We start from the raw sequence: 15,959 nt of genomic DNA, 5'->3' as shown, positions 1-15,959 counted from the left end.
GGCTGAATGGGGAGCAAATGGCACTGGCTAAGCAAGCAGCAAGACGCCAAGGAGAGATGGCCTCCAAGAGAAAAAGCCAAGAATCGCAAAGAATTCCACCATCTGCAGGACCGCCTACCGTATCCTCTCTGCCTCCGTGTTTTGAACCTCCCGGTCCCGGTACAAAACCTGGAGGATCACTTCGCGTTCCGATTCCTGGAGGGAACCGAGGCTGACTTGGTGGGCCATTTCCATCTCTTCTCAGACCCACGTTGCAGTTCTACTCCATGGCCGTGGGCCCCAGTCCCGGAGGAGCTCAGAGTCCAGCAGCAGCCCCAAGTGCTTTTGAAAGCCCTCCCTCTCCTATTTCATTGGCAACGGTGTTGCTCGTAACTTTTCTCCTCTTTTTAACTGGGTCACTCTTCTCAGGAGAAAAAAAGGTCCAAGAAGCTCTCCCTCCATTGGGATCATCGCTCCCAGAGCCTCACGCCATCTGCAGAGCCTTCTCCCCGGGTCCTGCCGCAGCCTCTGACATCCGGCTAAGTCAGAAGCATATCTTTTTTCTGAGGTTTTGCCAGAGATTGTTATAAATTACGCAGACAACTTCTGCATAAGCAGAAGTAATCCCCAGTCTGCGGGAATTTACAAAGAGCAATAAGAAGAGTATTCAGTGACACAGACGTTAACCTCCCCCTTCACAGGTTTACAGGTAGCACTGACGACGGTTCAAAGCCCAGACAGCTCAGTACCTGTAGAAAAGACAACAAAAATAGCATCATTTTTAAGACAAAATATTCTACAGACAGATCTTTGCATTTTTTGCCCTGATGACAATGTAAGATTTTAAATTTTATTAAATTGGCCTTCTCATGTTTCTAAAAGCCTCAGACTTCCACACTTGAATTTTTCTGATATGAATTCTGTATCCTGAGTGACTAGAGGCATGAAGGCCTATGTTTAACGTGCTATTGTTTAGTTGCTAAGTCGTGTCTGACTTTTTTGCAACCCCACTGACTGCAGCCCGCCAAGCTCTTCTCCATGGGCTTTCCCAGGGAAGACACTGGACTGGGTTGCCATCTCCTCCTCCAATACTGAATGTACATCATCCTAATTGAAGATACTTTAGGATATCTACAATTTCATCTGTTAACTGTAATTTTTACAATTAACTTCAAAACTCAAAAAACTGTTTCATCAATTAAAGATCTATGAAGGGATATCACCACAACCTCAATCTATCAGGTATTTATGGCCTTTAATGGTATTTAGCAATGACCTTCTGCACAGGGTCTTATTTCTGGTTAATACGAGTTGGCAGGGTCTCCACTCCTCCTACTTACTTTTTCCATCAGTAACACTAGACACACAGCACCTTTGATCTGTTTCTTCCCCCAACCAAGATGGTATTGAATTGATAAAACATGTCAATGAAAAGCAGAAAATGCAGATCCAATTAGTGTACTTTCTATAATGCCATTTTGTTATCAAATTTACATGAATTCCTTAGTAATAAGATGTCCTTTCAATGCTTTGGAAGCTAAACTCCCTTTGTGCAGCCTCAACAGAAATTCACATTATATTAGTTTATGATCCATAGCAAATCAGTGAAAAAGAGGTTAATAGAGCCCTAAGGGATCATTCCCTTTAAGCAGAGATTCTTAACTTTTCTCTTTTAATCTCTGGTTATCTGGTGAAGCTTCTGTATTTAAATGCATAAAATAAAATACATTATAACAAAGGAAATCAATTATACTGAAATATTTTAAATTATAATAACATATGTGGCCAGGGAGGTATGAAATCTAGCAGTGATCTAACAGTGACTGTAATTTCAGAGTAGCAATGATTGCAAGCGATACTGAGATATCTGCAGCAAATGATGTGGAGACCACAAGTCTTGCTAATTCCATTGGGGTTTGTGACGAAATGCTAACCTCTCGTTACAAGTCAATGAAAATTAAGATATAAATTTTTTCACATCCAAGTTCATGGACCTATAGGCTAAGGACCCCTTGGCTTAAGGATCCTCTATTCGTCAGTTTCTCTGTTGTGGGGTGGGGCTACACTGGTGGCTCAGTGGTAAAGGTTCTGCCAGTGAGGCAAGAGACCCGGGTTTGATCCCTGGGTTGGGAAGGTCCCATGGTAAAGAATCCACCAGCGAGGCAGGAGACCCAGGTTTGATGCCTGGGTCAGGAAGGTCCCATGGAGGAGGAAGTACTGGAGCAACCCACTCCAGTATTCTTGTCTAGGAAATCCCATGGACGGAGGAGCCTCATGGGCTATAGTCCATGCAGTTGCAAAGAGTCAAACGTGACTGAGCACACAAATTATTGTAGGATAAGGTTAAAACAGTTGGCCCACCCAAACTGCACAGGCTACATGAGGATGAGGGAAGCCTGGCTTGTCAGGGGATGGCCCTGGCCTCTGCTCTCCAGCCAAGCATTCCCAAGTGCCTGCTCCCAAAGGCCTCCCGTGTAGACGGCAGGAGAACCAAGGACTCGGGCTCCAGCCTCAGCAGGGTCAAAACCTCCTCCCTCCTAAGGTCCTGTTTCCAGGTGAACAGACGGAGCAGCAGAGCTTAGCTCCCCGAGGCTCTGAGTCTCTGGGGAAGAGGAAATGCTAGGAAACAGCTTGTAATCAAGTGCTAAGTGGGAAAGCGCCACCAGCTCAGTGAGCCTATTTCTTCTAAATGCATTCCCTGGTTTTTGTTGCTTCTCTCTCGTTTCTAGCCTATTAACCACATTACTGAGTCAAGTACTGTCCTGTCTGTCTGATTCCCAAGTATGTTAAGTGCAGGTTTTTGCACTTGGCTCAAAACACACCGTCTATGCCCTGAGCTTTCTCTCCATGTGGCCTTTGGGCTCAGGTGTCTGACCTCAGCCTTCAGTGCCACCGGGAGGCGGGACCAGTCAGCACTAGGCTGGAAATGAGAGCTCCTGGAGAGCTCAGTGTTCACTCCTGCGGGTGGCCAGGCCTTTACCCAGTCCAGACACGCAGGGTCTGGTTATTTAAAAACACTCCTGCTCTCTACCATGGAGAAGGCAATGGCACCCCACTCCAGTACTCTTGCCTGAAAAATCCCATGGACGGAGGAGCCTGGTGGGCTGCAGTCCATGGGGTCGCTAAGAGTCGGGCATGACTGAGTGACTTCATTTTCACTTTTCACTTTCATGCATTGGAGAAGGAAATGGCAGCCCACTCCAGTGTTCTTGCCTGGAGAATCCCAGGGACGGGGGAGCCTGGTGGGCTGCCGTCTATGGGGTTGCACAGAGTTGGACACGACTGAAGCGACTTAGCAGCAGCAGCAGCAGCTCTCTACCAAACCCATGCCTGTGGCCTCACAGGGGCCTCTGCAGGGTTGAGTGGGCACTCTTCCTCCCCCTAGTGGCCATCCGCTGCTAGTTACAGAAAAGTCGAATGGAGTTGGTTTTCGGAATCCATCCATCAGCCATTCCTTAATTAAATATTGATCAAGCATTCAACAAGTGCCAGACACTGTTTAAGTGATTGAGGTACAGGACTTAATGACTGATAAGTTACACCCTATCCCATTTCTAACAATACGATGTACGCTCAGTTGTTTCAGTCGTGTCTGACTCTTTGCAGCCCCATGGACTGTAGCTCACCAGGCTCCTCTGTCCATGGGATTCTCCAGGCAAGAATGCTGGAGTGGGTTGCCATTTCCTACTCCAGAGGATCTTTCCAACCCAGGGATCAAACCCATGTCTCTTGCGTCTCCTGCACTGGCAACTGGATTCTTTACCACTAGGGCCACCTGTAAAGCACAGAGAGGACAATTAAAATCAGAGAAACAGTAGCAGCCGGAGTGAAAAGGAGCAGACGATTTCTGCCAGGAACCTGCAGTCAAACAGTCCTGTACTTGAGCACTGCGGCTGGCCTGGTGGCTCAGAACAAAACAAAACCCCAAATCAAAGTGGTGTATATACACACCGAGGAAACCAGAATTGAAAGAGACACATGTACCCCAATGTTCATCGCAGCACTGTTTATAATAGCCAGGACATGGAAACAACCTAGATGTCCATCAGCAGATGAATGGATAAGAAAGCTGTGGTACATATACACAATGGAGTATTACTCAGCCGTTAAAAAGAATTCATTTGAATCAGTTCTGTTGAGATGGATGAAACTGGAGCCGATTATACAGAGTGAAGTAAGCCAGAAAGAAAAACACCAATACAGTATACTAACACATATATATGGAATTTAGGAAGATGGCAATGACGACCCTGTATGCAAGACAGGGAAAGAGACACAGATGTGTATAACGGACTTTTGGACTCAGAGGGAGAGGGAGAGGGTGGGATGATTTGGGAGAATGCCATTCTAACATGTATACTATCATGTGAATTGAATCGCCAGTCTATGTCTGACGCAGGATGCAGCATGCTTGGGGCTGGTGCATGGGGATGACCCAGAAAGATGTTATGGGGAGGGGAGGTGGGAGGGGGTTCATGTTTGGGAACGCATGTAAGAATTAAAGATTTTAAAATTAAAAAAATATATATATATAAATGCAAAAAAAAAAAAAAAACAAAAACAAAGTGGTGTATATAGTTCTGATAAACCGAAAGAAAACAAAGGGATTCTCAAGGTGTCTTTAGGTCATGGAACAAAAACTTCTGCCGTGGTTTGGCAGAAGATGCAAAACTGTGCTTCATGTATCATCATTATATTGATTTCAGAGTAACTAAGGATAGAGCTTGTTGTTGTGATTGTTGTTCAGTCACCAAGTCACATCCGACTCTTTGCTACCCCATGACTGCAGCATGTCAGGCGCTCACCATCTTCTGGAGTTTGCCAAGTTCATATCCAATGAATTGGTGATGCCATCCAACCATCTCATGCTCTGTCGTCCCCTTCTCCTCCTGCCTTCAATCTTCCCCAGCATCAGGGTCTTTTCTAGTGTGTCAGCTGTTTGAATCAGGTGGCCAAAATATTGGAGCTTCAGCTTCAGCATTAGTCCTTCCAAAGAGTATTCAGGGTTGATTTCCTTTAAGATTGACTGGTTTGATCTCCTTGCTTTCCAAGGACAGACCACCAAATTTAATTCATTGAAAGCCTTTCAAATACACACCCAAACATGGTGCTTTCTGAGGTTCCCAGTTGATGAACCATAAAGCTTAGAGAATGAGAGGCATGGGTGTGCAGTGTTTATCTGAGTTTTTATTCTTGACTTTGAGAGATTTTGACTCTGGCTTCCATAAACCTTCAGTCATTCAAGTACATGGTTGATAACTACAATGAGGAAACCCTTCTATTATTGGATTGAAATGTACTTTTTTCCTTAACTTGAAGCATCTGTGTCCAAATCCTCTCTATACACGGTGACTTTTTGAATTGATGCAATCAGGACTGCATAGAGAATACCCCAGGATCATTCATGTGACGAATAGGTTCAAGGGATTAGATGTGGTAGACAGAGTGCTTGAAGAACTATGGACAGAAATTTGTAACATTGTATAGGAGGTGGTGACCAAAACCATCCCCAAGAAGAAATGCAGGAAGGCAAAGTGGTTGTCTAAGGAGGCCTTACACATAGCTGAGAAAAGAAGAGAAGCAAAAAGCACGGGAGAAAGGGAAAGATACACCCATCCGAATGTAGAATTCCATAGAATAACAAGAAAAGATAAGAAAGCCTTCTTAAGTGAACAATGCAAAGAAATAGAGGAAAACAATAGAATGGGAAAGACTAGAGATCTCTTAAGAAAACTGGAGAGATCAAGAGAACATTTCATGCAAAGATGGGCACAATAAAGGACAGAAATGGTATGGACCGAACAGAAGCAGAAGAGATTAAGAAGAGGTGGCAAGAACACACAGAAGAATTATATAAAAAATTTTAATGACCCATGATGGTGTGGTCGCTCACCTAGAGCCAGACATCCTAGAGTGTGAAGTCAAGTGGGCCTTAGGAAGCATCACTATGAACAAAGCGAGTGGAGGTGATGGAATTCCAGCTGAGCTATTTCAAACCTTAAAAGATGATGCTGTGAGAGTGCTGTATTCAATATGCCAGCAAATTTGGAAAACTCAATATCACAGAAACCTAGGAGGATGTTTTCTCTTTGATTTCCAGCGTCCTCCCAGTGTTCCAACTGACTTGGTGGCTTAGACCTTCCACACGTTAGGGCCACAGGTGTTTCATCTTATTGGGATTCATTCAGGGTTTTCAGTGGGGGCAGTCCCATGCTTCCGTCTAGAAATTTGTGGGGTAGTTTTAGTTGTCATAGTGACAAAGAATTACCTTGCATTCCCATACATATATTGGTTATCTTACCAGATAACTCAACTAGGAAAAAGGTATAATTATCTGATAATAGAATTTAACTCACAGAAACACAAAGTGTATTTTGCAGGGTTTTAATATACTGGGTTTTCCAGAATGAAGCTGTTGTGTAAACTGAGGGAAGACTGTACCTGGTTTCATTTAGAACTGCTTACCGTTTCCGCAAGTGGCATCATATAGGGCAGCGTGGCTTGTATTAATAGTATCTGAATCACTAAAGGATCTGCATTTGTAGATGCTAGTCTATAAATCAATGTGATTCTAGGTATGAGAACATCGGACAACTTCACTGTGTCTTTTAATGTAGTGTATATATATATATTTTTAATGTAGTGTATATTGAGAGTCCCTTGGACTGCAAGGAGATCAAACCAGTCCTCCTAAAGGAAATCAGTCCTGAATATTCATTGGAAGGACTGATGCTGAAGCTGTAGCTCCAATGCTTTGGCCACCTGATGCGAAGAACTGACTCATTGGAAAAGACCCTGATGCTGGGAAAGATTGAAGGCGGGAAAAGGGGACAACAGAAGATGAGATGGTTGGATGGCATCACCAACTCAATGGACATGAGTTTGAGCAAGCTCCAGGAGTTGGTGATGGACAGGGAAGCCTGGTGTGCTGCAGTCCATGGGGTCTGCAAAAAGTTGGACACGACTGAGCAACTGAATTGAACTAATATATATGATTATATATTATATTCTTATAATTTAATGTCCCTTTATTTCTCCTTGCATCACAGTAATGATACTGAATTATTGTTGTTGGTATTGGGCAAGGTAAATTATATTTTACATGAATTTCAATTCCAGATAGTAAAAGGTGAGCTACAAAATATTTCCTATAAAGAGTGAGCATTGGGTCTTTGGGGTTTAAGAACCACTGAAATTGAGGATCCAATGATTTCTCAGGTTACTTACAAATTAAACTGTGTGTATCATTCTCTTGTGCACTTTTTCCACGTATAATTGTGATTTAGAGGATGGAATGGGGAAAATAGAGAACTGGTTGGTTGTTTTTGTTGTTTTAAGTTGTGCTGGGCTTTTAACTTGATCGTGAATTTGCTTGTGCAATTCCAGGTCTGACTTCCAGGTTAACATTGCTCAGTGTTTCTCTTTCAATAGCAATTATCCAAATTATTTCAACTGCATCTTTTCAGTCCTCTTGAACAAAATCTGGAGCTCTGTCTGTACTTTATTCCTGTTATGCTGGCATTTAAATTTCTCTAAGTTTTACAGCAACAGCCAAATCAGAGATTTTACTCTGTAGTCCATGTTCCAAATCACTCAAGATCAAATTCACTAAAACTCTTCTTAGCCTATAGTCTATTTATTCAAGACAAGGTGTCCCCAGACTTACGACGATTTACTTATTTTTTAAATTATTTGTCTATTTGTTTATTTGTAGTGAACTCTTCCTAGTCAATAGAGGTTTCTAGGGTGACAGAGTTAATTAGCAAGTCGCATGGGCCCACTGGAGAAGGAAATGGCAACCCACTCCAGTGTTCTTGTCTGGAGAATCCCAGGGACAGCGGAGCCTGGTGGGCTGCCGTCTATGGGGTCGCACAGAGTCGGACACGACTGAAGCGACTTAACAGCAACAGCATGGGTCCATGGTAAATACCAAGAAAGTCAGAAAATCCCGAAAATATTTTCTTGGTAAATACCAAGAAAGCATTCCATCCACCTGGTGGCCTAGCAAGCTTAAGGTCCATCTTTAGGGATTCCATTTCCAGTCACCTATGCTAGCAGGGAACTAGAAGCCACACTGGCTTATTTTTCATATTATTCAAAACAGGAGTAACACAAACATGCTTCTCTCTTGCAGGCTTTTGATTTCTTGGATGAGTTGAAATGGAGATGGTCAAAGAATTCCATGAAATCTATGCAAATCAGTTGGCATGTTCCTTGATGGAGTGAGGGGTGAGCGTGGCGTCTATAACACAAAGTGCTAACAGGGACAAGTGGGCCCGAGTCTGGCTGTGCCCACCGACCTGAGGGGCCCAGCGGGCACTATGGTGAGTCAGAGGCAGGCTGGCGACAGGACAGGACAGGAGGATGTTCATGGCTGAGCCTGGGCAGAGAAGTGGAGTTGGTCTGAGAAAGGACAGGACATCTCTGGAGTGGGGGACAGGCCACTGAACACGACTGAGGCAGGAATGCGTCCTTCCTCTCCCAGGACAGGAGCCCAGGTCCCCACCGCCTATTAACAAATTCTAAACTATGAGCAAGGTCTTTCTCACCCTCCTTGATCTGGCCTCCTCCGACTTCTGCATCCTCAGTTCCCATAGAACGCCCCAATGCTCCCGCAGCAAACACATTCGAGACGGTTCCCTGGACACCCCGTGTACTCTTCTCTTTCCACACAGTCGCTCCTGCTCTTCCCTGTCCCTACCAGGATCTAATTTACTCGGAGGCAGTGAGGGGAATGGAGTTTGAAGCTGGGCAAGTTAGCAAGTCCCCTGGGATTTAATTTCCTTGGCTGTAAAGTAGAGGGAGGTGGCTCAGACAGTAAAAGAGTCTGCCTGCAATGCAGGAGACCTGGGTTTGACCCCTGGGTTGGGAAGATCCCCTGGAGCAAGATACGGCAACCCACTGCAGTATTCTTGCCTGGAGAATCCCATGGACAGAGAGGCCTGGCAGATTACAGTCCATGGGGATGCAAAGAGTTGGACATGACTGAGCGACTAACACTTTCACTTTCGAACTGGATAGCATTACAGGATCCACTTCTTAGAGTCACTGTGAGCATTAAATGCGCTTATGCATGTAAAGTACTCTTTTGGGGGCTGTGCCATGCAGCATGTGGGATCTTCGTTCCTCGGCCAGGGATTGAACCCGTGTCCCCTGCATTGCGAGTACACAGCCTAAACCACTTGACTACCAGGGAAGTCCCAACACAGAAAATACTTAGATCACAGTGGAAAGCATATTATAAACAACCCACTGACACATGTTAACTGTGGTAGTAGTAACAGTATCGATAGGGACAGAGTAAAGGGACAAAGTAGGTGATTAAATAGTTAATCCCACTAGGGGACTGTAGGTAGAAAAACTATGGGAGACCCCCCCCCCCTTACTAAAACCAATAGTAAGCTAATGGTTACTCAAGAAAGCAGGTTTACTTAACCACAAAACCAAGCAGGCTTGCTTAGCAACAAAATCGTGCAACAGAAGCATGAGGCATGTCCCCAAACAATAAAACAATGGTGGGATGAGACCCACATCCTGCCCAGTGAGCTCAGTAGAACACACGCTCCGCACACATAAAAAACAATCATTTGTGGACACAGCTTGACCATGTAGGGACAAGAAAAACCCCCTGCTCGATCTGGAGGAGGAGCTGATGATGGAAACACATCTACTCAAGAAAGACAAAGAAGCCCTTCTCCCCCTCCCTACGTTTCCTTTGATTATAAAAATGTTTAAGCCACTATATACTCAGGACATGGTATCCCCTTGCCCACTCGCTTGTAAGCCTTGTAAGTATCCTGTTCTAATAAATCACTTCTTATCTATCACTTTGGGCTTCTCAGGTGGTGCTAGTGGTAAAGAACCTGCCTGCCATGCAAGAGACATAAGAGGTGTGAGTTCAGTTCCTGGGTCGGGAAGATCCCCTGGAGGAGGGCACGGCAACCCACTCCAGTATTCTCACCTGGAGAATCCCATGGACAGAGGAGCCTGGCAGGCTACAGTCCATGGGGTCACAAAGAGCCAGACAGAAATGAAGCTCTTAGCGCACACACACATCTACCACTTTGCCTCTTGCTGAATTCTTTCTGTGCTGAGGCATAAAGGAGAAGAGCTCTTCGGAGTCCCCTGAAACACCATCTAACGGTTTCATCATCAGCATCGTCATTCATTGTTAATCTTCCAGGTCAATTCGCCGCTAATTCAGGAACCTTCTCATAATTTTCAAGCACAATTAACTGCTCCTTCATCATGCCCCCTTTTCCTCCGTATATTTCTCTATCACGACTCTGACTTCTCTCTGATTCAAGTGTCCTTCCAGTGGTGACACTGGTTCTTAGCGATCCCTCATCACCCAGCAAATAGGTCCTCACTGTTTGGCTGGAGTTGAGAAACACAGTGACTATTGTGACACGTGGGTTTGCTTGCAAAGCAGGAATCACATATTCAAGTCGGAAGGAAGGATCATAGTTAGGTGAGCGAGCTGCACGCATCTCAGAAAGCTCCAGGCTTCAGAAATCTGGAAAGCATCTGAAAATCTGAGGTCATTTCAGCATCTGAGAAGCATACTAAAAAGTGTTTTGTTTTAATGATCTCATGCAGAAATTCACAATCTCCCAGACCCGGTTTTTCTGCGATAATATTTAGTCACTCTCTCACATACCCAGTGAATTCTGAAACTGTGTTTTGGTTGCAAACACTGGCATCAGCTTCTGTCTTCACCCACATGGAGCTGTCTAGCCCCCAATCTCCTTTCTCGATTGCATTTTTGTGATTTTGTAATGGTGACTGCCTTTGTTCTACAGCATCCCACCATACCAATCAGTCTAATTTTTCTTAACAATTAAAAAATAAATAAAACCTACAGTGTATTGCCACTCTGAAGGAAAAAGTCCCCCAGAGCCATCTGGGGAAGCACTGCACAGCCAACCATCCCATCTCAGCGTCAGTTCAGGTGTCGGACAACCTGGGATCAAACCCTAGATCTGGAGTTATCTCAGTACAGTCCGAGAGCAACGGCTGGAGTAAAGCAAGCAGGAATTGGAAGCAGTCCTTCTGATCACCGTCCTCCCCTTCAGGAAGGCCCCAGAGCAGGACTGAAGCCTCTTTTCTGGGATCGATAGGGACACACACAGCAGAGGTGGGGGCCCCTCCTAAACCCAGCTCGGGACTTCAGTCCACACGTTTCCATCTCCTCTGTAGCCAGTCATGCCGCATCCCAGTGGAACTCTGCATCCAGACAAATGCATTTAGGTGGTGGTGATCGGTGTACTGACTCACAGCACTGATTTCATTGGACTTCTGTGAACCCCTCGGGTGCCAGGGAGTGAGGACATCAAATTAGCAGAAGCCCCTCTCTGCAATTGAAAAGCTCGCATTCCAGCCAGGGAGTGGGAAGGTGAACAAATAAGCGACAACTTGACAGGGTGAGTAAAAAGACTCAAGGATCTGCAGAAGAGAATGCTCAGGGGAAGGCGGGATTCGCTACTCGTGGAGAGAGCAGAAATGGCTGGTGGTGGGGGGCAGTGTGTGGGAAAGACATTCCGAAGGGGAACGTGAGGGACCCCTCCTTTGCCAGAGAAATGGAACATCTGATTGTGTGAATTCTGAAACCACGCTTGCTCTTTTTTTCCCCTCCGCCTAACAGCCAAGATTGACTTCGGCTTTTCAGAGCTGACGAGGGGAAGAAAAGTACAAGAAATGTGAAACCTGGGGGCGAGTAGGAGAAAGCGGGACGGGAAAGGAAACGCTCTTTATCTGCAGGCTCTTCCATCTAATGGTCATCTGTGAGCAGCTGGTCATCGGATCAAAGGAACGGGGGCATCAACCACCCCCACGCCCCCCCCCCCACGCCCCCACCCCCACCCGTGAAGGAGAGGAGACGCTGCGATCAGGCGAGGCGCCTGCGTGTGAACACTGTCATCTCCGGCCAGACTTTCAACTCAAGCTAGAGGTCGAGCCCAGCGCTGAAGCCTCAGCCAAGCCCCTGCTCTCGGCCCGGCTCCAGAGCCAGCACCCCCCGCTGCTGTGTTTTACCACAGCTATTTCCTTGAGAAGCTGCAGTTTGCTTTTTTCTTCTGAATATGGCCACAGTACTTTCTACCTAGAATGCAGGGGAAAGGTGAGCGGCTCCACAGACCCTGCTGATCCATCTGAAAGTGTCATCTCTCTTTTTAGCTCGTGGAGTGTCCTCACAGGCGTCCACAACAGCTGCAGGGACCGCTGGTTCGTCCACACTAAGGACGCAGGTGAAGGCAGGGTAGTGCTCACAGGCTTGACGGATTCCTTCTTACCAAGGCGAGAAGATTCACCTGGTGTCCCTCAGGAATGGCATGGGAATGGAGATGAGCCTTTAGAAACTCTTTATGTCTCTGGTCTCTGAGCCAGAAGTGGATTTTCTCAGAAGCCAGTGACCTCGGACTTCAGGCCTCACCTGCCAGGCCCTGGACTTGACCTTGTATTAGCATCTGTTTCCTTAAAGAAGGCTCCAGGTGTCATATAAGCTTCAGGTCCCTCAAAACTCTGTCCTTAATATATGACATTGTGCATATGTGGGCTTAAGTCTAGAAAACTTGACATCTAAACCGAGACAGGAGAGGGCTGGAAGTCTCTTCTGGAAAGGCCCCCACCACTCACGGTGGAGTCTAGGCTTTCTCATTCACATAGATACCTTGCCACCAAAAAAAAACCCAAGTGCTTTTTCAGAATCAAAGCTAAACACTGCAATAGAAACCCATGATATTTCAGACTTAAACTTGATCTTTTCTCGTGAAGGGATAAAGAAATGAGAACTGATATTAATACCTTGTTCTTTACATGAGGTAGTACTCATAATAGTTGCTGTAATTTTTGTTGTACCAACCCCTACTATTTATTTACCATTTACTCTGGACCAGAAGACTTGACACATTCTTTGCGCGAACAGTCTCAGTCCTCATTACAGCCTTATGCCATCAAGACACCCATTTTACTGATGAGCAGAGTGAGGCTTGCAACAATTAAGTAACTTACCTAAACTCACAATCTAATCTGGGTCTGTTTAACTCCAAAGCCTTATGCTTTGTTTAGACAGAAAAGTTAAGAATTTAGAGTCTTCTACTGTCTTGGATAAATAATCTTTTTTCATACCAGTTCTAACTTCTTAGTAGATATTTGGGCTTCCCAGGTAGCACTAGTGGTCAAGAAGCTGCCCACCGATGCAGGAGATGTGGGTTCAGTCCCTGGATTAGGAAATCCCCTGGAGGAGGGCATGGCAACCCACTCTAGTTATTTTTGCCTGGAGAGTCCCATGGACAAAGGAGCCTGGCGGGCTATAGTCCATGGGGTCACAAGAGTCGAACACAACTGAAGCGACTTAGCAGAGTAAGATACTTAACCGCTAACATGTATTTTCTTCCCATAATCTCTCCTTTTGACAAGAAGTTCTATTCCGGGGCTAAAGAAGCTGAATTGCAAGACATTTAAATTAGACTCCAGCTAACTTAATTAAAAAATTTTTTAAATTATATTTATGGTCCACCTCCAGACTAGAGATTATAGGGGATGAAAAAAATTGGAATCTGTGAAGTAAACGCAGAGCAAAATAGTGATAAACTGTATGTATAAGAATGTACAGGCCAAAAAGGAAACCAAATGACGCTCATCACTGCCTTTGAAAAAATTCACACCATACAGCTTTGGGAGAGTGTTTTTCAGTGTGGATTGTTTCTTAATTAACTCTAAAGTATTCCTCCATTCCATTTAAATCATTCTTAGCCTACGGTCACAATGTATACTATTCAATGAAATGACAAGTCATCCTTTGTCTAATTTCTTATTGCTGTTCTTCCCCACCTTTTCAAAGTCATCAGTGTAAGAGAAGTTATATTAACTGTAACCTCTACCCACCCCACCCTTCAAACAACCCACCACAAGGGCTGGACTCGGATGCTCAGCCTACCTTTGCCTCAGCTTCAAGAGAGGAGACCAGGGGAGCTCGCTCTGGGGAAGGAAGTCAAGCTTTCTTCGAGTTAGAACCACTGACGTGCTTCTCTTTCCTTCCGGTGGGCTGGGCGGGCGCTGAGAGCCTCTGTGGCTATCAGCTCCACGTCACCAAGGATCCCGGGGACAAAGCCACCTGGAACCACACCCAGGCGCTCTTGAAGGCCAACAGTTTACGTTTTTAGCTGGAGGAAAGACCACGCTATGCTACCGCAGTGTTTCACTCAAGCAAGGAAACCCCCAAGGAAACTGGAGGCTTCAGTTAGTCAAATGTTCCCACCTTTGCGAGAGGCTTCTCACTGACCTCAAGTGTAAATGACTGTGTCATCACAGCTCAAAGAGCAGCTGTTAACTCAAGAGTCAACTTATAACAAGACTGGCCTGGACTTTTGGGGGTAAATTGCATGGAAGCATAGTGTACATAGGGGGCTTCCCAGGTGGCGCTGGTGGTAAAGAACCCGCCTGCCAATGCAGGAGACACAAGAGATGTGGGTTCGATCCCTGGGTTGGGAAAATCCCCTGCAGGAGGGCAAGGCAACCCACTCCAGTATTCTTGCCTGGAGAATCCCATAGACAGAGGAGCCTGACGGGATATGGCTCTTGGGTTTGCAAAGAGTCAGGCATGACTGAGCGACAGAGCACACACACAGTGTACACACGGAATATGACACAGATCATAAGAACAGCTGGATAAATTCTCCCTAAGTGAATTCATCCCTATCAAGAAAAGAATTTTGAGCAGCGTCTCTGGAGCTACTCTGAATGACAAAATGTGTGCCCTTATGAATAGCACCTTCCTAACCAGCACTCACACCACTGTCCCCCAGACTTCCCTCTCCCTCAGTGACTCTGGAGTCAGGCTGCCCCATCCACCTGGTCCCAGCGTGGAGAAGACATGGGGCAGAGCCATAGCAAAGCTGCAATGGTCATGGATGTGAGCGACAAATACACCTCCGTTGTCATCACCCACCTAGAGTCTAGGGTCATTTGTTTCTCCAGCTCTAACCTAGCCTATGCTGACTGGTGCAGTGTGCGCATGACTTCATATACACAGAACAGATACACTATTTCATAACCATCACAGCATGAAGATCAGCCAGTCAAGGACTTCCCTGGTGATCCCGTGGTTAAAGCTTTGTGTTTCCAATGCAGGGGGCATAGGTTTGATCCCTGGGTGGGGAACTAAGATCCCACATGCTGCATGGTGTAGCAAATAAATACTTCACTAAAAAAAAAAAAAAGAAAGAAAGAAAATCAGCCACTGTGCCCTGAGTTATCCTTTAGTTGTTGGGTCTTGGGGATGAGGGGTGGGGGCCAGGACTGGGAGGAAGAGAGACCCAGGGGGTTCAGAGCAACAGCCACTCACCGTTGGTACAGAGGCGTTTCAGTCCCACTGTGCCTGTGTTTCGCAGATGGCAGCAGACCTAAACACAGGCATTTCTTAGCTCTTCTCGTGAGCACGTGATTTCTCAGCACAGGATTCTCACCTTTGGTGTGTGTTAGACCCAAGTCTATTTTCTTCTCCATTATAACATTACAGTCCTCAGACTAGAGTGTTTTGCAACTGCTGTCTTCATCATCATATGTATCATCATTATTAGTGACTTGGCATGACTCCACTGTACATCTCAGTAATACACCCCTAACCTCAGGAAAAGGAAGGAAAACCTCGAACATACACAGGATAAGATTTGGATGGCAAAGGGCTGCAGAGCCCAGACAACACCAGGAGACACAGCTGTGGCTGTGGATATCATTTGTTGAGGTGACACGGCTAGGATTATTAGGCTCACACTTGCTAAATAAGGCATTGACAATACCAATCCTTATTTCCAAAGAGTGTATTTAAGAGAGTCCACTCGAAAGAAAGAAAGCACACAACACCTGCCAACCTATGGCTAAGCCCCAAATTGAAAAACAAACCCAAGATCCAATCCACTGACTGCACAAAAACTTAACATTATTCTAAAGTACGGCTGAGAACGGGAGATTCATGAGCAGTT

General features: G+C 45.5%; 1 protein-coding gene across 4 annotated transcripts in view; it reads right to left on the bottom strand.

The window, feature by feature from the left end:
• Nucleotides 1-15,555, bottom strand: part of SYTL3 (synaptotagmin like 3) — a 94,162-nt gene extending 78,607 nt beyond the window's left edge. For 2 of the 4 annotated variants that reach the window (XM_012183194.4, XM_004011432.5), the window contains exons 1-2: nucleotides 13,916-13,979; nucleotides 119-728 (exon numbers count right to left, since the gene is read on the bottom strand). In XM_012183194.4, the coding sequence (XP_012038584.2) occupies nucleotides 119-234 (116 nt within the window). In that variant the 5' untranslated portion in view covers nucleotides 235-728; nucleotides 13,916-13,979. Of the gene's footprint in view, nucleotides 1-118; nucleotides 729-3,605; nucleotides 3,755-13,915; nucleotides 13,980-15,322 lie in introns of those variants that run through there. The other 2 variants (XM_060419303.1, XM_060419302.1) reach the window with 2 other exon arrangements.
• Nucleotides 15,556-15,959: the final 404 nt, after the last annotated feature.

This window comes from Ovis aries, chromosome 8 (assembly GCF_016772045.2).
Source record: "Ovis aries strain OAR_USU_Benz2616 breed Rambouillet chromosome 8, ARS-UI_Ramb_v3.0, whole genome shotgun sequence".
NCBI classification, from domain to species: domain Eukaryota; kingdom Metazoa; phylum Chordata; class Mammalia; order Artiodactyla; family Bovidae; genus Ovis; species Ovis aries.
Note: the sequence above shows the minus strand (reverse complement) of the source record. Positions and strands in the feature narration are given on the sequence as shown.